The following is a 19,168-nucleotide window of genomic DNA, read 5'->3' on the forward strand; positions in this document are numbered from 1 at the left end:
TCTTTTTGAAGGTTAATTAGCAGATAATTTTTTGTCCTGCCTCTCTAGTCCTGTTCTGACAACGGATTAGAGTTGGGAGGGGAATGAAAGCACTGGAGGCTCTCCCATAATTGTTTAAAGGAAGAAGTGGAAATGTTCATAAGAGTAAGAAAAGGAAGAGAAAGAGAAAACGCTATTAAATGGAGCAGGAGGAAGTCGTTTTCATTAAATACAGAGACCTTGTTTATGCTAGAAATGGATTTAGCTCGTCTTGAATGTCTTGTGGACTTGCATTAGACAGGCTGGTTCTAGGAGTTATCAAAATTTGCTTTATTATTGGTGTGGATTAATCCCTGGATCATTAAAAGCATCATCATAATTATGAAATGGTTTGAACAGACCAATACTAAGCTAATTTATTTAGCTCTCAAAGGGCTAGACAACTGTGTCTGGGATAGCTGGAACAAATTTTAAGTGACAGTTTAATTCTTGAAAGACTGACTGATTCATTGACATGTATATATTTTTGTGCTGGTATCTGGTTTGGTCTAAAAGTTCAGCACAAATGAATTCTGAGACTGGTTTGCTCCTCCTTCATCAGTTAGGATCAAGATAGCACTAATTCTAAATTAGATTTTATGAACTCTTAACCTCTTTTTATGATTCAACACTGTGGGCACCTACAGAATGATCATAACCCCGTCTAATACACAAATTCCTGTTCTCCTAGTTTACAAAAATCAGATGGATTAATGAGCTGATTTGATTTATGAAATTTAGGATTGATATCAATGGCAATCATTAATAAACTTGGCCAAATGATCATTGCTACATTGAAGGTCAAGCACTGGGACATGTGAGGTCATTTAGCGTTGAAAGGGAAATTGAAAGTAAAAAGGTTTGAAAGGCATAACAGGAGGAAAACCTCCCAGTTGTACTATGAATCATTTATTAGGAGAGGGTTGAAAGATGGAAGAAATAGAATATGAATGGACGTACAGTAAAAGGAATGGAAAGGGTTGCAGCTAAGGGCGGAAGGGACGCTGCAAAGAACCTCAAGTAATGCCTACAGTGCACTGCATGAGGTGAATACCTCCTTTATGAGTTGGTATAAGATAAAGGACAAACTCATTTGACCCTTTGGTAATCAATCATATTGAAAAGAAAATTAAAAAACCATCGTCTCAACAGAGGTTACAGTATAATATTGAAGGAGTGCTGCATACTCCATCATCAGTGATAAAGATGACAGAACTGAGAAACCTTGAGTGCATATGATGAACCATATACAGCGGTGTTTTTACTAAAAGGGTAAGGCAGAGCTGGGTCACAGCTGTAAGCCATATTTTGAAAACTAAGGTGCAAACAAATTTTAAATGCAGTACAAAAACAAGGGATACAGGTATCCATAGTGGCTTCTTGTTCAATAACAAATGCCAAAGTCTTACATCATATCAAAGATTTTTTTATATGACTCCATCAAACTGTGGACTGAAAGGACAGCCTTAATTTGACTGCATTTTATAATACAATATATAAAAGGTTTTTCGTTATTACCCACCAATTATCTTAAGCTCACTGTGTGCTGACAGACAGCTCAATAAGACTACCTGGTTTTACACAAAACAACCAAAAATTCTGCTATAGGTTAAAGGTGTAAAGAAAAAAGATACTTTTGGTTTTATTAAAAAATATACATACATAATCAAGGGCACCTTATAATTATGAAAATGCAGACATAGGTTTGTACACATGATCAGTGATCACGAATTAAAATTCTTCTTGATTAATAATGAAAAGCAAATAGAAAAAGCATAGAGAATCTGTTATTTATACCTTTCTAACTTGAAGTTTGTGATCTAAACATTCTGTAATAGAATTTTCAGACATCAGAAGACATATGTTATACAAGATGACATTTTCAAAGACTTTCATTGGAAACATTTTGCTCTTCACTTTGGTGTCGCTGTGTTCCATGGTGAAGATATTGGTGAAGAATGTAACAACTAAATACATAATAGCCAACAGCAAGAGCTACAAATGTTAAAAGCATCTTCAACAGCAATCCCCAAAGACCTAGTACGTAGAATACCAGGCAAAATGCTAGTTCATAGCCAATTACCTGTGAAAGGAGATAGAGAAAAATTCAAAAATTAACGAAAAATTTATACAAACTTATGCAATACTATTATCTATGCACACTATTACTATCATTAGGAGGTAGAACTAGACAAAGGGGTGACAAATTCTTAACTTTCATACACCTAGTTCTCAGGGTTTGTTCTCAAGAATAAACAAGTAAAAAATGCGCCGAAGTTTCTTAGGCGCAATAGTTTTCTGTGCAGCGTATAATGCTGCATGAGCCGCAACCCATGAAACTTTCAGCCAAGGCCTGGTGGTGGCCTGTCCTATAGTGTTGCCAGATGCACGATCATGGTTAACTTTGACCTTAAATAAAATTAAACTACTGAGGCTAAAGGGCTGCAATCTGGTATATTTATTGGAGGGTGGTTGATCAACACACCAATTTGCAGCCCTCTGGCCTCAGTTTTAAGATATGAGGGCGGACAGAAAAAGTGTGGATGGACAGACAAATCCATCTCAATTGTTCTCTTTTACAGAAAACTAAAATTACTTTTATTTAGATAAAATGAAAATTGCTAAGATTCTAACACAATTTCATTAGATTATCTGTTCACATCCTGCACTATTTATCCACAGACAATATTTTTCTTTTTCAACAGTATTAAAACAGGAATGGCTGAAAGATAGAAAAATAAACTGTCAAATGATAAAATTACTGAACATTCAAGAAAAAACACAACTAACGTGAAAAAGATATTGCAAATAAAGTAGATTAAGGAAAAAAAGACCAACTTACATGCTTGCTAGCCTGGAATCTCAGACTAAGCCTTGGAGGTAGGTCCTTCTTTACACGGGAATGTGGGGAGCCTGCACTGTTCTTGTGCAGTTCAAAAACTGTCTCTGGTGCCTTGAGGAGCAGCCTGAGGAAAAAGCCAACTAAATCTCCTCTGAAGTACAATTCCTTCATCTTCTGGCCATACTGAAAATGAACAACAATAAATGTTTTGCAATATCAAAATAACTCAAATTATGCCTCGAATATTAATTTTGACTCAACCATTATTACACAGTACAATAGAAACAATATTATTCTTACATTTATTCTAAATACTGTAAAAATCCAGTTAGTGTATATAAAACTTTAGACTGAAAACATTAACTAAAATATACGCTACAGTATTACCTTCGAATTCATTAACACAGACAGTGCATATAGCCATCGAACAAGAAATGCTACTTCGTAGGTACATATTGGTTTTAAATCTGGGTCTCCTTCATACTTAAGATCTAATCTGCGGAAGCCTGTTAGGAGTTGGTAACGACCTGAAAGAAAACATACTCAAAGTTAACTGAACTTAATTGAATGATGGAGGTACCTAAGTAGCCTTCTTTCCAGTTTCCCATAATTCTAAATGTGTAAGAAGCTATAAAACCAATGTACAGTAGAACCCTGGGCCTTGATGCTAATCCATTCCAGAAGAAGTGTCGAGACACGATTCAGTCGAGATCTGAATAAATTTTTTTCCATAAGAAATAACTGAAAACAGATTAATTCTTTCTCAACCACCAGTTATTACCCTAACCTTGCCTTTTTATACAAAACACTGCATATAAATTACAATTAACTAAGTTCAGAGTTAAATAACAAACCATAAAAGATGCACATTTAAAAATTTTTTAAATGTATACTGTATCAAAAAAACTGCGCTATGTCCAATGTGGCTGTATTACTGATGGGAGACAAAGCGCCATAGGCTAGGCTAGGTACCGTACTGTGCTGAGTAGGCACAAAAATTGTTGCTAATAATAAAACATAAAAAAAAGCCTAATTATTACAGTAAATTAATAAAATACTGAAAACAAGCCGAATTATGTTTGTTATCACAAACTTACGAAAAACTGCTTACGATACATCGGCAGTTTGCCTTTCAGCCATTTGCAATGAGTGGATGTAAACAAACAACAGCACCGTCCTGGTGGCCTGTCATGGTAACATAAACGTTGTTTACGCACAGTAGTATTTATGGTAAATTTCATAGACAGTCTACTGGAATACTGTACTTATATTACTCTCACAATACCGTATTGTATTTCATGGGACCCATGTTTTTATCAAGATACAGTGCAAAAAGACACAAAAACTAAGGAAATAGATCAAAACAACGCCAACTAGTGCCGACTGACTGAAACACGAAACACTTTGTTCACAAAAATCATGTGGTTTATCTGTCAGATTCCGGTTTTTGTTCGAGCTCTGATGCAAAATTTACTTGACATTTCGCATCGAAATCCAATTATGTAGAGTTCTGATACGGTCGAGGACCGGGGTTCTACTGTAAAAGGTGAAAGGGTCAAGATGTTTCCTGTAAGAAAAAACCAAGAGAATCTATTGAACATTCATTATAGTTACAAGTACTGTATCTTCGTTCAACAATGAATTACAAAAATTCTCCCTTATTTTAAAATCTATCACATCCTTTTCAATACCAGTTAACTGATGGTTTTCTACCTACAAACGTAGGGGGCTGTAACACATAAAAAATGGCTTTTCTGGGTTCGACCTCTGTCAGCCAGTGAAATTGGTTCCAATTAGCACATTTCTAGGTATAAGATTGCTACATATACCAGAGAAAAAAGCTATCTAGAATGCTGGAGTTACTACACTCCAGTTCATGCCATCTTAAATAGATGTCGATATATACAAGGGGTGAGCTATTACCACTACCACAGGCCTCAATTCAACAGACTTCTCAGTTCTCAAAGTCCCAAATTGATGGGCGTTACACACCTGTAACCAAGAATACTCACCGGCTCGCAAACTAAGGCGTCATCCGCACGACACGTCATCCCAAAATTAGCACCCACCAAGCTGAGTATATCACCCGGGTGGGAAAAAGGATGGGAAGGTCACTGGGTGACACAGGTCTTCCCAAGAAATAGATTTTTCCTTTGTCAAAATCCCTTTCTGGGTTACGACCTGTGTCAGCCAGTGAAATCGGTTCCACTTAGCACATTTCTAGGTATAAGATTGCTACATATACCAGAGAAAAAAAGCTATCTCAGAATTTGGAGTTACTACCTCCAGTTAGCTCATCTTAAATAGATGTCGATATACACAAGGGTGAGCTATTACCACTACAGGCCTCCATCCAACAGACTTCTCAATTCTCAAAGTCCCAAATTGGATTGGGCCATTAATCTATGTAACCAAGAATACTCACCCGGCTCGCAAACTAGGCATCATCATTTAGACTGACATCGTCATTCCAAGATTTTAGCACTGCCCGGCGTAAACATGTTTATTCTGTGTGATTGTTTTTTCCCTTTGGCAGCTCATCATGTCTTCCACGAGATTTCTGCATCTAAGTTGAATACTAATTCTGGTTGGCTTGTTGGTCTTGGAGGCAATTTAATTTAGTTTTACGAACTTTTTCTTAGCGTTTTGCAGCGCTGCACCATATGCAGCGTAATGCTTTATGTTTGCCTCTTAGTTTTGATCTTCAATCTCAACGTTTTGATATTATTATGTGTTATTCTCCTTGTTTTTTTGTTGACTCCATATAGGTTGGAGCTTAGTGGAGAATTTATTTTATTTTGTATCGTGTTGCTGGTTGGGGCTGAGATCGTGTTTTTGCCCATCCACTATCATGCAGGCTATGGGTCTCCATTTTCTGACAATAGAATTTGGGTCCCTTTTATCAGTTTCTCTTCCCTCCAGCTTAAAATTTACTGGTTGGTGTGAAGTATTTATTCATGATGTTAGCTGTTTTATACAAGGCAGGATGACATATATTTTAGATTAAGTTTTGCATTAGTTTTGGCGTCCAGGCAGCCATTTTTGGGATACTGCACGTATCCTATGCCTCTGATGCTTTCGGCATATTCTTGGCCTGTCTTTTCGTCAAATCGTTTATGCTTTTATATACGTATTTAGATATGTTTATCCTCAGGTTCCCCTTCGAATGTTTTATATTGTGTCTGTTTTGTATTGCTATCCTAGAGGTAGCTTTAGCCTATCCACCTAGGCTAGACGTAGCTGTGCTCTTACACGATGTTAGGCTACCTTAATCTCCCATTCAGCCATTAGGCTTGGGAGGTTAGGTTTGCCCTGTTCTGTGAAGTTCCTGTAGCGTGAGGAATCCTCACTTTTCCTCCTACCCAGTTTGTTCTAGTCTCGTGTGGCTGGCTGAGCTAGGACCTAGGTCCTTCTCTCTCCATTCCAGTGGCATACCCCACTGGCCTCCCGATCTAGTCCAAAGAGCTTGGGTTTTGGAGTGTAGGCTCAGTTATCGTCATCTGATTTGTGACGTCACCTGTGCGTTTTCCCCTGTATGGGGGGGGGGGTAGCCGCTCACTTTTGTTCGGCTCCCCCCCCCTTAGGTGGTATATTCAGCGTCTGGAGGGTGCTACCCACTTGACCGGTCGTTGTTCCGCCAGGTTCTGTCACTTACTCCTTTTCCATCCGGACGGTGTTTCCATACTCGCTCCCAACGCGTCTAACTGGTTGGCAGCTTGTGTGTCGAACATTGTCCCGGGTATGCATGATAACATTTGGGATAATTATCATTCATCTCCGCCGGTCTAGTCCTGTTTTTCGTTGTTCTTATCACTACGATGGTATGAACCGCGGTTGTTGGGGAGCTATATCTTTTCCCCCTACTCCGCCATGGTGACTTCGTTCCCATGAACGTAAATACAGCGAAATTCAGTGACTTACAGCGGAGTATCATAACGTCCCCGTTTATTTATGATTTAATTTAAAACATTCGTCATTTTTAGCAGTAATTTACTTTTCTGCAGGAATTCCCGGAGGGTTTGCCTTGTTTTCCTTGTATTAATTTTACGCTATTAAGAATTTCTCTGCGTGCCGGTCTTACTCCGGCGGGCGCCTGTTCTATGATACTCATTTACCATCATTCTGCTTACAGATGGTGCGTTGAAAGAACCGGTGCTCGGCCATTCTCCAGCAATCGTTAGGGTCACGAGAGTGTGCGCCGCCTCTAGCTGTGCAGTTCATGTTGGGGATGGGTTGTTTGGCACCCAGAGGCTGCGAAATTTGTTACGCCCTTTACGGACTGGCCCGATGAATTGGTAAGTAATAGAGAGTCGACTAATCTGTAGTCTCTTTCGATTTTATTACCTCCAAAGTAACTTCCTTTGAAAGGGGATTTTCATTAATCCTGCCTTCTCTTCCAGGCTAAACCAATAATCCGCTCTGCAGCGCTGTCGTCTCTGAAGTCCTGGGTGGCGGATTCGGGAGAATGTCGCAGCCAGCAAACCTACGTGCTTTCAGAGGAGATGTAATCTCCTCTACCCTGGTGCCCGGATCTCCGCGCTTTGAAGGACTTAGTCACACGTCATTGAAAAGATCCGCTGGATACACAACCCTCCCGAGACGCACGCCCTGTCTTTGAGAGGTGGTGGCTATTAATTTACATTCGGAACCCATGATTGTCGAAGTTGATGTCCATTAGGTTGAAGGTAGGGTGGTAAGTAAGACAGGCGGGGTTGGTTTGAATAATCCCTTTCTTAATTCACTGTCTTCTTCTTCCTCTTCCTTCCAGGTTTCCCGAATCCAGCTAACCTTGGGGACAGATCTCAATCTGTTATGCCCAAGGTAAAATCACTGAAAAAGAAAGATTCTTCAAACCTCCTAAACCTCAAAGGTCTAATCCGCCAGCTCCTCTCAGTCGTCTCTGGCTCCCAAACCGGTGGCGCCAATAATTAAGGCTGCTCCCTCATAAAGGGGTGAGATCCAGAATTTCAAAGCTAAGTCTCTACCTGACTTTAATTCTGAGGCCTTCGTGATCTTTTTTGATGCAAAAGATTGACTCTAAAGTGGATGCTAGGCTTAATGATATGGCTACAAGCCTGCGGTCTTCGGAGAATCTATGCAATCATTGACAGAGAAGTGCAGGCCCAGGAAAGTTTGCTTTCGGGTTCATCCAACGAACAGCGCATCAGTCCCATGTTGTCCCGGATGCCTCCAAACCACCTCCCTTTGATAAAGGAAACCTGTGGCGTCTGGCCTTACATGCCCCTTTGCATAATGACACTTTTGACCATCCGGGTTTAGGCACCCGTCGTCTGGAGGAACTGGTTCTTTCCACCGACTTAGTTCCCCATCCAGGTTTCGCCAGGCTGACGGAAGAAGCCTGAGTTAGGTCTGATAAGGTCCTAAGGAGACAGTTATTTTCCCAAAGGATCAGCTCAATCCACTCTGTTGCGTGCTCTCACGCGAGTTGGGAGTGCGAGAACACTAAACTTACCCTTTCAAAGGGACTTTCACGATGTTCTCTACTGGTGATGCCATTCCGACTCCTTGCACTACTAAAATGCGGTTGACCCTTCAAAAGCGGGATTGGATGGCAAGCCTATGCCTCAGCTCAGGGAAACGGATTCCACTTCTCTCCTTTTCCCCCGAGATCTGGAGTGTTGGTTGGGAGCTCCGGCAACTTTTACGGAAACTCAATCCCAAGTGTGCCTCCGTCCTGTTCAGTGAGCAGCTCCTAGTCCGAAGCTCTGCTCAAGGCAGAATTTGAGGCCAGATGCAGGTTAAGTCGTACCCTGCACTCAGTCACTATGTCAGAAGTAACAGCTCTAGCCTACCATGACGCAGCCCTTGTTTCAGGTGGTTTACAAAGTCATTTCTGGCTTCCTTCCAGTCAGATCTTTATGACTTTGTAGTAGCCAGACAAAATTGCAGAAAACACATCTTCTACGGAGACCACCATCAGACATGAACCTAATAGGGTAATAAAAGTTCTATCTGGGGACCTAATCTCTTTCTGGAGGATGAGGTCAATAATGTTATGGCAGAAAGCTACTAGAGCCAACAGAGTCTCCGTTCTCGTTGGGGCCTTCCTTTAAGAGGAAGTTTTCTGAGACCTCCGGCCCTCAGCCTAAAAGGGAAAAGGTTCAGGAGGTTCCAGGGCTTTAAGAGACCTCAAGCTCCGACTGTGCTTCAGGCTGTCCCAGTCTCACAGGTCAGTCAGCCCTCCACATCTAAGGCGCACCCCCAACAGCAGTTTGTTTTTGGTGCAATCAATCAACATGCTTCCGCTGCACCAACTTCGTGACGTCCCAGCAGCTTTCAACGCCTCGTTTGAGAGCTCGGGGGACATTTCGAGGCTATAACAGGTATGCGAGAGGAAGCAGAGCTACAGAGGTGAGCAACGTCCAGGTCCTCTCACGAGGAAGGGGGAGGCCGCGGGACCAGGGGGCGGGACTTCCCTAATCAATGAGACACCCCAGATAGGAGGGAGATTGTATCTCTTCAGGGACCATTGGACCTTCAGCCCATGGGCCCACAGCATAGTCTCGAAAGGCCTGGGTTGGAGCTGGTGCAAGGGGCCTCCTCCACCAGTCAGGTTCCATCAACACCCATCCCAGGACTTACAGGACTTTGCAGAACTCCTGCAGAAGAAGGCAATAAGGAAAGTCAGACACTTGAAATTTCAAGGCCGTCTGTTCAGTGTTCCGAAGAAGGACTCAGACAAGCGGAGAGTAATTCTGGACCTGTCCCGTCTCAATTCATTCATTCAGTGCGACAAATTCTGCATGCTTACAATCTGGCAGTGGGACCCTACTTCCATAAATGGGGCCGTCACCACTCTATAGATCTTAGAGGCGCATATTATCACGTCCTATTGCGAGAAACTTCTCCTTACCTGGGAGTCAGACTAGGAAAGCAAGCCTACTCCTTCAGAGTCATGCCATTGGCTCAACATCATCCCGAATTTTTTACAAATTGGCAGAGACAGTAGTCCAAGAGCTGCGGTCCCAAAGGGATCATGTTGGCTGCGTATCTAGACGATTGGATAATTTGGGCACCAGTGCAAAGAGTGTCAAAGAAACAACCCATATAGTCATCAATTTCTTGGAGTACCTCGGTTTCCAAATAAACAGAAAGAAATCACGCTTAGTTCCAGCAGCTCAATTCCAGTGGCTAGGGGATTCATTGGGACCCCAGCACTCACAAACTGTCTCTACCACCAGCCAAGAGGAAAGAAATAGCCAAAGCTGCCAGACAGTTCCTCAGAAACAAACATGCCTCAAAAACCCAGGAAAGGATTCTCGGCTCACTTCAGTTTGCTTCAACAACTTGACTGCTGAAAACCAAACTGAAAGACATAAACAGAGTATGGCGAAACGAGCCAACAGGCGCGGAGCAGAGACAAACTTTCTCTGATCCCCAGGGTCGACAGTCAAGAGCTTGCGAGATCAGTGCCTCTCTCAATTTCCCCCTCCGTCTCTCGTGGGTACATACAGACGCCTCCCTGAGCAGTTGGGGGGGATATTCTAACACGAAAAAGTCAAGGCGTGGGTCGACAGTGTTCGCCAGTTCCATATAAACATCCTAGAGGCAATGGCGGGTGTTCCTAACGTTAAAGAAACTTGACCAGCCAGACAGATTCACATCAGGCTGGTACTAGACAATGCAGTTATAGTACATTGCCTGAACAGAGGAGGCTCCAAGTCGGGGTCGTATCAATCAAGTGATGATCGCAATTTTCTCCTTGCAAGGAAACATTGTTGGCATCTGTCAGCCACCCATCTGGCAGGTGTTCGGAATGTCATTGCAGACTCACTTTCAGGACAACCCCACTAGAGTCGGAGTGGTCTTTGGACAGGAAGTCGTTAGGTGGATTTGCCTTCAGGTACCGGGTCTCAGGTAGACCTGTTTGCCACAGAGAGCAACCACAAACTTCCATGTTCGTGGCTCCCAATCTGGACCCTGGCTTATTCCACAGATGCAATGACAATCGATTGGAACAGGTGGCAAAGGATCTATCTGTTTCCCCAAATAAATTTGTTGATGAAAAGTTTTACACAAGCTGAGATCATTCAGAGGCCAAGTAGCACTAGTGGCACCAACTGGCCAAAGAGCAGTTGGTTTCCTTTTACTCCCTAGAATTGAAGCTCACTCCCAGACATATTCCCAACCACAGTTGACAAGTAGTACAAACTCGGATTGTGTCAGCTTCCTCAAAATTCTCAGTGCCTGGCTTTATGGACTTCATGAAATATGCAGCGCATAAAGACGCTAACATTGACCCTCTTAATACATTATTCATAGAATCTGATAAAGAGAATCTACCCTCAGACAGTATGACTCGGCAGTTAGAAATTAGCTTTGTTTTTGAGAGAATCAAATGTTCATGAGATGACCACGAACCTAGCGATCTCTTTCTTCAGATCATTATTCGAGAAAGGATTGGCCACTAGTACAGTTACTACAACAAAATCTGTTTTAAAGAATATTTTTACATGGTTTTAATACTAATCTTTCAGACTCGTATTTTTCATCTATTCCTAAAGCATGTGTGCGCCTTAGACCAGCAACCCGTTCACACACGGTCTCCTGGTACTTAAATGATGTACTTAAATTGGCATCAGACACTGATAATTTTTTGTGTTCATACCCGAGTCTGTTAGGGAAAACACTATTCTTAGTAAGTCTAGCCTCAGGTGCTAGAATTTCTGAACTGTCTGCTCTTTCTAGAGAACCTAATCATGTTGATTTCCTCCCGTCGGGTGAAGTTCTATTATCCCCAGACCCTCGTTTTTTAGCAAAGAACGAAGACCCGCAGAATAGGTGGTCTCCTTGGAAGATTGTTCCTCTCCCACAAGATTTATCCCTATGCCCAGTCAATGCTTTAAGAGCTTACTTAGATAGGACGTCTAATAGAACTTCAGGTCCCCTTTTTGTTAGGGAAAGTGGAGGCAATATTTCACTCAAAGCCATCAGACAACAAATTCTTTATTTTATTAAGCAAGCAAATCCGGAATTAGTACCTCGGGTCCATGATGTTCGTGCGGTGGCCACTTCAACTAACTTTTTTCATTATATGAATTTTGATGATCTTAAGAAGTATACGGGTTGGAAATCACCAAAAGTATTTAAACGCCACTATCTTAAGTCTTTAGAGGCCCTTAAATTTTCCACAGTTGCTGTGGGTACGTTGTCCTCCTGGTCCAACTCAAGTTTAATTCATGACTGTTTCCTCCACCCCCTGTTTTACCTGTGAGTTTAGTCCCTAACCTCCTGTCTCACCTGCTTACCCTAAGGCTGCCCCTCTTGGGCCAGTTCTGCCCTTAGCCTAGCCCATTCATTTTCCACAAATGCCTCATTGTCATTTATTTTGTTAACCTTAAGTATCCTGGTTGGATTAATATTATAAATTTCAATTTTTACCTGTGTGCCTCTGAATTTTTCATTATGAATTTCTGAATTTTTATCTGTGCCTCTCTGAATTCTGGTTTTGTGGATAATATTTTGAATTGTCAGTATTAAAACACAGTGAAGTTTTCTCTAAAAGTTTTATTTAGATCCGTTGTATATTCTTTGAGGCTGGCCACCAAGCTCGCTGTGGCTAATTCTGTCACTATTTCACTGGCTGACACAGGTCAACCCAGAAAAGGGGATTTTGACAAAGGAAAAATCTATTTCTGGGGAACACCTGTGTCACCCAGTTACCATCCTCGATTTTTCCCACCCGGTGATATACTCAGCTTGGTGGGTGCTAATTTTGGGATGACGTGTCCAGTCTGTGATGACGCCTAGTTTGCGAGCGGGTGAGTATTCTTGGTTACAGGTGTGTAACAGCCCATCCAATTTGGGACTTTGAGAACTGAGAAGTCTGTTGGACGGAGGCCTGTGGTAGTGGTAATAGCTCACCCCTTGTGTATATCGACATCTATTTAAGATGAGCGAACTGGAGGTAGTAACTCCAGCATTCTAGATAGCTTTTTTCTCTGGTATATGTAGCAATCTTATACCTAGAAATGTGCTAATTGGAACCAATTTCATTGAGTGACACAGGTCTTCCCCCAGAAATAGATTTTTCCTTTGTCAAAATCCCTTATTTACTAATATAGTAATAATATCAGGGTGGCTTAACAACTAGCTGCCACATACTGAAATCATATAAATTGATAAAATAGCAATGGATCAATAAAGTATTCAAAATCAATGACAAATGAAATCTAAGTTAATCATGATGGTAAAATGTTAAATTTTTTTAAATACAAGTAAAAGTGGACAATTTCACACACAATTCTGTTTGTAAGAAATGAAGTTTTCATAATAAACTTAACATTGTAATACTTACTTGAACACCTGAATTCGCCCTTAATCCCCACTAGCCCGAACAACTCTAAATTACCAATCCACTAGTGGGAATTTTAACAGCCAGCGTTACCAATGCTGCAGGTAAAATCCTGTCACTTGAGCTACCATAACAAACAGCTGGCAATGCTGACACAGGTGTGCGCAGACACTCCCACTTTCGTCAACTGGTTTATTCAAGGTCAAAATTGATGTGGGGAAAGGAGGGTGGGAATCATTCAGGTGTTCAAGTAAGTATTACAATATTACTTTTATTATGAAAACTTCATATTGCAATACACTCCCTGAACACCTGAATTCGCCTGATTAACAACATTTAGAGGAGGAGGGATCAATTCTATTGCACGCCTTTTGACAACCGCAGAGATAGTAGCTCACCTATCTGCTCTGCATAAAATATCCGTTTAGTCATACACTCACCATATCAGTCAATGCTTTCAGTGAAGAGACATGTTGGAGAGTACTTTGATCGACAGTCAGGTCAGTACTCTCGGTCCGTCGACCTCCCATGTGGCTCTTCAGAACCTCTCATGTTTGGAGGAGAATGAGGCAGAGTGCAGAGCCGCTGGCCCTCCAGGAGAACCATCTAAGTTTGTGGCCCATCCCCTTTTTACAACCGCAGAGATGGCAGCTTACTGATCTGCTCTGCATAGGATATCTATTCAGTTATACACTAACCTTAACAATTGATGCTTTTGGTGACGAGACATGCTGGAGAGTACTTTGATCGCCTGTTAGGTCCATACTGTCTCGGTCTGTCAACCTCCCATGTGGCTATTCATAGCTTCTCATGTATGGAGGGAAATGAAGCAGTGTGCCGAGCTGCTGATCCTCCACATAAGGCCCGACGATCGACGAGCAAAGAAGTATCTCAGTGCCGACGAAATAGTCTAGCCTACTAGAGCACCCCCTTGGACTCTTGTAGGGAAACTATCAAAGACTAAGATGCTTAAAACGTACTAAACCTAAGGTCAAGTGATTATACTATCACTGTTGCCTAAGAATTCTAAAGACTAAAAGGAATTCCTCTATCTGGTTAACCTAAGAATCTCCTCACTAAGTGAATACCACCTCAGCTAAATGAACAGCACCCTAGATAATAGACTTCACCGCTACGTGGACTAAGAGAATTACCCTCCCAACCTCTGCACTAAGCGAATACCACCTCAGCTAAATGAAGGCACCCTAGATAATAGACTTCGCCGCTACACGTGGACTAAGAGAATAACCCTCCGAACCTGCGCACTAAGCGAATACCATCTCAGCTAAATGAACGCACTCTAGATAGTAGACTTAGCCGCTACACGCTATGAGGCAAATCGAACGTCTTGTAAGTAGAGAAAGTAAACACTGAGACGGACTTCCAAGTAGCTGCCTCCAGAATAGATGGGACTGAATAATTCCTTAGAAAGGAAGATGAAGTGGACATACTCCAAATACTGTGCGGTTGGGGAAATACAGAGCTGAAGACGAGGAAGAACAACCCTGAGGAGCCTGGGAAATCACCTCCCTCCGAAAGTAACTGATCGCATTCTTTGACAGCGGACGGGAAGGATTCCACGGAGAGACAAGAAGTGTATGCTGAAGTGGACGGAGTTTTCCAACCTTTGATAAACAGACTTTAATGCTCGCACCGGACATAAAGATATCTCCGCTGGATCGCCGGTAACGAACACTTGCAGATAAAGAACTTTAAACGAATGAGGCAGAGTTTTAACCTCCGACTCTGTCTTTGCCACAAATTCCGGAAGACACAAATACGTATCATTTCTCACATAGGAACCCAACCTAGAAACTGCCTGAAGCTCACCCAACCCTTTAGCTGACGCCAAAGCCGTAAGAAAAAGCAACTTCTTAGTCAGTGTCTTAACGTTATAGCTTCAATGGGTTCAAAGGCAGGGGAATGCACGAAAAATATTGAAGTACTTCCGACAAGTCCCACGGGGGGGCCTGAGTTGGCAAGACAGGACGTTCAATCTTATAAGAACATAATAAATCATCAATTATCTTACTGCTGGAGATTTCAGGAAGGTGGAAGCTGATTGTACCGCTAATCGTTGAGCGGTAGTTAGCAGTATTCGAATATGAAAGACCCTTGACTTTCCGAAGGAATAAAAGAAAATCAGCTATTTTGGCTATGGAAGGTCTAGAGATGGAATGACCTTCCTTATGACACTAACTTCTATACATTGTCCAGCTGAACCTGGTAAGGCTTACGGGTTGACTTTCTCAAGCTAAAAGAAAACTATCTAGCCACAGCTTTAGGGAGTCTGGACTGTCTAGTGGCTCTCTCTACAGTCGCCCTGCAACTAGGTACAGCACGTGAGGGTTTGGATAATAATGGTGAGAATGCGGTCGTCTGAGAAGAAGTTTTGCATGGGTAGGGACATCGGAACTTCCGTACGGAGCTCTAGGAGTTCCGGAAATCAAGCGTGTTATGGCCAGCAGGGAGTTATTAGAGTCATAGACGTCTTGACACTCTCCCGCAATTTCCTTATTACTTGATGAATGTGACCAGATGGAGGAAAGGCATACACCTGCAAGTGATTCCAATTTATAACGTTGCATCGGTGCCTATCGACATGGGGACCACCATGGGTGAGAAATAAACCGGAAGACGATGGTTTAATCACATAGCGAATAAGTCCACAGTTGCTGGCCACTTCCGGAGAACCTGACATATTACTTCCAGAACCAAAGTCCACTCTCCCCCAAAATACCTGATAGGAGCAACTTAGCGAATCGGCCGGTACGTTGAGACTCCCCGATATAATTTGGGGAAGAAGAGACACTTTTCGTTCTTCACACCCTCTCAGGACTCTGTGCTATAGTACTGAGTTCTGTTGAGCCTGTTCTCCCACCCGGGTTCTTCAGATACGACACGGCAATTACGCTGTTGCTAAACATAGCCACAACTCTGTTGCGCACTAGGACTGAAAACAACTGAGGGCTTCCTTTAAAGCCTTGATTTCCCAAAGATTTATTGACTCCTCTTGCTCCCAAAACCCCCCGAGGCCCAAGGCCTGGGTTTCCTCCAAGGTTGTTCCCCAACCTTGATCTGAGGCATCTGTGTACAGATGAACATCGGGAAGAAGGGAGTCGATAGACCTTCCCGGCGTCAGATGCACTTCTTCTGACCACCACAGATGATCCAACAGACAAGAATTGCTCCAGACTATGGCTCCGTTCTCATTGCGTAAGTCCCAGCGATTCCTGAGACATACCTGAGGAGACCACATCTGGAGACGAGATCCTGGAATTAAAAGAGAGAGACATTCTCCCTAAGAGGCTTCTCCAAGTTGGTACTGGCCATTCCCTGCTGGACAGGAACCCTTCTCCCTGTTGAAGGACCGACTGGATCCTCTCCAGGGTTGTGAAAACCCTCAAAGGAAGAGAGAAGAAATCCTCCAACCTGAATAGGTAAAAATTCCATAAGAAATTCCCTTTCTTACTAGCTCCCTGAGAGGAGTGCAAGGATCAACCAATCACCTAGATACCTCAACACTCTGTACCGACAATGCATAATTGCTGACACCGAGACATGAGTTAGAAGCAACAATGTTCAGTCTACTGGCTACGTCATTATCCTGAACAAGAATTAGCTTCGCTAATGGTGTTCTAAGTAATCCTCTTATGAACATCCGGATACTGAGGAGAAGTTGACCAAGATAGAAATTTCTGACTTTCCTGCTCCAAACGTCGAGACGGCCAAAAACATTCGCCTGGTGAGCCAGATCCCTCGAGATAAATTTATTAGGCTGCAAACAGGCGCACATCTGAAGGGACATAGCTGTCACTCTTTAGAACCCCATTACTGTAAACCTGACAGCATCCAGAGAGAGTGCGCAAGAGCCTCAGTCTGATTGCGCAACACATCCTCCAAGCACCTGCTTCCCTAAGAGAAGTCCCTACGAGCCAAGATGACGCCGGAGACTTAGACAGGATTGCCTAAACCAATTCATTGAATGGCAACCTGACACCTGCCAAAGGGTTTCCTCGAACTAAGTAAATCGTTCTTACGCGGAGAGAAGAGAAGAGTCCTGTCTATTAGAAGCCACTACCGATGCTAAACGAACATCTGCCTCCTCCAAAGCCTGTCTAACCCGATCAAACCAAACCAGCCGACACGAAAAAGAGGCAGGAGCTGGCTTAGTGGAGGAAGAAAAAAAAAAAAAAAAAAATTGAAAAAAAAAAAAAAAAAAAAAAACTGAATTGACTAAATTGGGTCCGGAGCTCCTGCTTGACGATACGAAATAACATACTCAAGCATGCGTCCGTAATCGTTACTTGCTGGCAAGAGGACACTTTAAGTCCGCAGAATCTCCTGCACCTCGGATAAGAACTTGTTCTGCACGCGTCCGTACGGCCCAAGACCGAGCGGAGGAGGCACTAAACGGGCTCGACAACGGCGAAGAGTCCACAAGCGACACCCAACCAGAATGCCGCGCACTCCACACCTAATCGGGTGCCCGAGCTGAATCTGCATAGTTGAACCCGACGGGAAGAAGAGAAGGAACAGAGAAAACTGGCCGATTCTATTATTGCCAAGGGGAAGACAAGTGAGAGTAGCCAAACCCACACTGCTAAATCCTGGGAGAGGATGCGCAAACGGGACAGAAGATGAAGAAGAAGGAGGGATAATGAAAGAGGTAGAAGCTACCCTCGAAGTTACCGCCACGGAAAATGCAGGTGATGAAAGCTGCGGACCGCTCGAAGAAGGTACCGCAAGGCCTGCCAAAATCGCAGAGCGCAAACCTGAACTGGAAGTGACAGGCAAACCCTGTGAAATACCTGATACTACCGGAACAGCCGCTTGAAGCAGAAGCAAGGGGTTGCGCATACTCGAAGGGATGGAACATGAGACGCCTGCAGCCACATTCTGCTGAAACTGCATTTTCACCTGTCCAGAAGTTCCTCCTACCGGAGTAGACTGTACTGAGGAAGGAAAGGCGGGAGGCAGAGGAATAGCAGAGGCATAAAAAAAAGCTACCTGAGAGGAGGAAAGCCAAAGTAGAAAAAGGAGGGAAAACAGAGGATGCGGAAGCCGCAGGAAAGACTGGAGCAGAAGAAGAGGCCGAAGAGGAGACTGAAAAAGGAGAAACAGAGAATGTGGGAGCAGGAGATGAAGTGGCAGATAACCCAGAAGAAGAAGAATCCTTAGAACGAAGGGACAAAAAATACACAGAATCTGCCCCTCCTTGATAATCCTGAAGCATATCTGACATGAATTCTGGACACTCCTGTGTCCCATACTCTCTAATGTTAGAGAAACTATTAAAAAAACAACCTCTCACCAAGTCTGTACCCTTTTGAAAGACCCAACAAATCCACCTTATATTCCGCCACATCCAATTTCAGGTCCCATAAACTACTTTTAGAAGCCGAAAGGACACACCAGAATCTGCCTTACTAGATGGAGGAATAGAAAACACAGGGAAGGGGGAAACTACAGCAGGAGATTCAGAAACAGTCGGAAGTGAGTTAGGAGCAAAAGCAGGATGTCTGTGCACCACCGTAACTGGAGCACTGACTTGAGATTGAGCCAGACCGAAAAGAAGCAATGAAGGCGAAACTCTTGCCAGAGCACAAAAACCACTTGAACCCGAAACCGGAACCTGTACAGGAGAACAACTCTGCACCTTTAATACCTTCTCCTCACTACCTAACCCAAACCTATCCTCCTTTATCACACTTAGATCTTGATCCTGACTAACATTATTAACATTAAATTTATCAATACTACAAGGGGGTTGGGGGGTTGGGGGGAATCCTTCACTGCCTGCTCCGCACTGAGAGGGCCGGCAGACCCTACCCACTCAGAGGCTTGCGGTTCTGCCATTACCCTCAGCACCTGTTTGGGCTGGTTCTGGAACAAGCAGGGGAGCTGAAAAGGAAGAAGGATTAGACATCCTAACACTACTACTATCCCTATCTGAGAAATGTTGAAGAAGACTAGCTATTAAATTTTCCATA

The 19,168-nt window shown here is 43.0% G+C and overlaps 1 protein-coding gene across 9 annotated transcripts in view; it reads right to left on the reverse strand.

Moving 5' to 3' along the window:
* Window positions 1-1,647: 1,647 nt before the first annotated feature.
* The window catches only part of LOC136837403 (sphingomyelin phosphodiesterase 4), an 84,794-nt gene continuing 67,273 nt past the window's right edge, over window positions 1,648-19,168 (reverse strand). For all 9 annotated transcript variants that reach the window (XM_067102182.1, XM_067102179.1, XM_067102185.1 and 6 more), the window contains 3 exons: window positions 3,248-3,387; window positions 2,861-3,043; window positions 1,648-2,101 (listed from right to left, as the gene is read on the reverse strand). In XM_067102182.1, the coding sequence (XP_066958283.1) occupies window positions 1,901-2,101; window positions 2,861-3,043; window positions 3,248-3,387 (524 nt within the window). In that variant the 3' untranslated portion in view covers window positions 1,648-1,900. The remainder of the gene's footprint in view (window positions 2,102-2,860; window positions 3,044-3,247; window positions 3,388-19,168) is intronic.

The sequence above is a fragment of the Macrobrachium rosenbergii genome, chromosome 59 (assembly GCF_040412425.1).
Source record: "Macrobrachium rosenbergii isolate ZJJX-2024 chromosome 59, ASM4041242v1, whole genome shotgun sequence".
NCBI classification, from domain to species: domain Eukaryota; kingdom Metazoa; phylum Arthropoda; class Malacostraca; order Decapoda; family Palaemonidae; genus Macrobrachium; species Macrobrachium rosenbergii.